This window comes from Cygnus atratus, chromosome 34 (assembly GCF_013377495.2).
Source record: "Cygnus atratus isolate AKBS03 ecotype Queensland, Australia chromosome 34, CAtr_DNAZoo_HiC_assembly, whole genome shotgun sequence".
In the NCBI taxonomy this organism is placed as follows: Eukaryota; Metazoa; Chordata; class Aves; order Anseriformes; family Anatidae; genus Cygnus; species Cygnus atratus.
Window position 1 is genome coordinate 1 of NC_066395.1, and position 2,621 is coordinate 2,621.

Below are 2,621 nucleotides of genomic sequence, written 5' to 3' on the forward strand. Positions count from 1 at the left end.
ACAGCAAGCAGAGCCCAGATGAAGAGAAGCTCCCAACCTCAGTCTGCCTCAGAGCTTCACCCAGAGCAAGGTGAGGATGCTGTCCAGCTGCACTTGGACTGGGGCTTCTCTGCTCTCAGCTGTCTCCAGTTTCTTCTCAGGGAAACACCTGAGTGGGATGGTCCTGCAGCTCACAGAGGGGTGACAAAGGGCAGCTGTGAACAGGACTGCTGGGCAGAGCTGCTCTGCTCAATCTTCACCAAGGGACAGTCCCTTTGACTCCTGGCACCCACAGGATTTCACCAGGACTGCACAGGAAATCTCAGGGAGTTCAACCATCCAATACGTCTCCTAAGGATTATAGGGGCAAATGGAATAAAACACAGCAAACAAACCCCCTGAAGCTTCGCCTCTGCATTCACATGAACTTTTTGTAACAGCACTGCAAATCTCATGGAACTTGAGTTTTCCCTGTGTTCCTCTTTCCCTCCCGATGCACAGCAGGAAGTACTCCACAACAGCCCCTACTCCCAGTGCCACTCAGCTAGCATCATCTTGAGCTCAAGAGAGCTGCATAAAGGTTCTCCTGCAAAGAGAGGCTCAGGCTGGGGGTGATCTAAGACTTCCAATAGGTATTCCTCAGAGAAGACTGTTCTGACTTTGTTCTGCCTTCTCCTCTTTAACAGGCAACGATGTCCATTGTCAGCAAATGTACAACAGCAGCTCCATCACCGAGTTCCTCCTCCTGCCATTCACAGACACGTGGGAGCTGCAGCTCCTGCACTTCGGGCTCTTCCTGGGCATCTACCTGGCTGCCCTCCTGGGCAACGGCCTCATCCTCACAGCCATAGCCTGCGACCACCGCCTCCACACCCCCATGTACTTCTTCCTCCTCAACCTCGCCCTCCTCGACCTGGGCTGCATCTCCACCACTCTCCCCAAAGCCATGGTCAATTCCCTCTGGGACACCAGGGCCATCTCCTATCAAGGGTGTGCTGCACAGGTCTTTGTCTTCTTCATGTCATCAGAAATTGCTGTCCTTAATATCATGTCCTACGACCGCTACGTTGCCATCTGCAAGCCCCTGCACTATGGGACCCTCCTGCGCAGCAGAGCTTGTGCCCAGATGGCAGCAGCTGCCTGGGGTAGTGGCTTTCTCCATGCTGTCCTGCACACCGCCAGTATATTTTCCCTGCCCCTCTGCCAAGGCAATGCTGTGGACCAGTTCTTTTGTGAAATCCCCCAGATCCTCAAGCTTTCCTGCTCAGAGGCATTTCTCAGGGTGGTTGGGCTCATCGTATTCAGTGTCTGTTTATCATTTGGGTGTTTTGTTTTCATTGTGCTGTCCTATGTGCAGATCTTCAGGGCTGCACTGAGGATCCCCTCTGAGCATGGCCGGCACAAAGCCTTTTCCACGTGCCTTCCTCACCTGGCCATCGTTTCCCTGTTTATCAGCACAGGCATGTTTGCCTACCTGAAGCCCCCCTCCCTTTCCTCGCCATCCCTGGACCTGATGATGGCAGTTCTGTACTCGGTGTTGCCTCCAGCAGCAAACCCTCTCATCTACAGCATGAGGAACCAGGAGCTCAAGGATGCAGTGAGAAAACTAATTGGATACATGCTTCTTCATCATTAATAATGGATTCACAATCCTAGAGGACTCAGAGCTTTTGAAAACCTATTAGGACCATAATAGTTTCTTTTATACAATTTTCTGAAAGTTTTGATTTTGATTTAATAATTATATTTGATAATGAAATGTATTTGGTTTGTTTGTTTGTTTCTAATCCGTTTATATCATATAGAACCAGACTTCCTGTGTAGATAAAGACAATAAATAATCCAGTAGAACTTCACTGGTCTCAGCTGCCATCTCTTCCCATCTGCTCTGGAGCTGGGGGAGCAGCCCCAGCATGCTGGAGGAACTCAGGTCCAAGAGCCCAGCTGCCACATGGAGGAGCAGCCCCGGTGCCTCTCAGGGCTGCCCCTCACTGCCCGCTGGGCTCTGCCCCTCCGCTGCCTTCAGGTTGGGCTGCTGCTTCCCTGGAGCCATGGCCATGGCCAGCAGCAGAATGTGGCCTTTTCACTGTTGCTCTTTTTTGGCTTCCACATTGTGCTTCTTGTATTTGGATAAGCCCTGAGATCTTATGTACCTCGGTGACAGTCCTATTGTCTCTGCAGTGGCGTCTCCACCATATCTCTTCATGCCTCTTCCAAAGCTGATGTCAGGAATACACCCAAGGAACTTCTCCATTGACAGGCCTCTTGCTTTTCTGGGCTTCACCATGGATCAGAGCCCCAGAGTGGTCAGTGAAGGACCGAGGGCTGGACTGGGAGTTCCCTTCTTGGTTGCACATGGCCCAGCAAACAGTACCTGTGTCCAGTTCTGGGCTCCCCAGTACAAAAAAGACAGGAATCTCCTGGAAAGAGTCCAGCGGAGGGCCACAAAGTTGATACGGGGCCTGAAGCATCTTCCCTATGAAGAAAGGCTGAGAGACCTGGGTCTGTTCAGCCTGGAGAAAAGAAGACTGAGAGGGGATCTCATCAATGTGTATAAATACCTGAGGTGTGGGAGACAGAGAGATTTGGCCAACCTCTTTTCAGTGGTTTGTGGAGACAGGACAAGGGGTAATGGCCACAAG

At 51.4% G+C, this 2,621-nt stretch overlaps 1 protein-coding gene across 1 annotated transcript; it reads left to right on the forward strand.

Annotated features, from left to right (window-relative positions):
• The first annotated feature begins 688 nt into the window (after window positions 1-688).
• On the forward strand, window positions 689-1,615 carry LOC118260978 (olfactory receptor 14C36-like). The gene has a single exon (XM_035571587.1). It carries the CDS (start codon window positions 689-691, stop codon window positions 1,613-1,615), a length of 927 nt encoding a protein of 308 aa, XP_035427480.1.
• Window positions 1,616-2,621: the final 1,006 nt, after the last annotated feature.

Bases quoted from the DNA above. Each gene is read 5' to 3' on its own strand.
- LOC118260978 (XM_035571587.1), top strand. From the start codon at position 689: ATGTACAACAGCAGCTCCATCACCGAGTTCCTCCTCCTGCCATTCACA.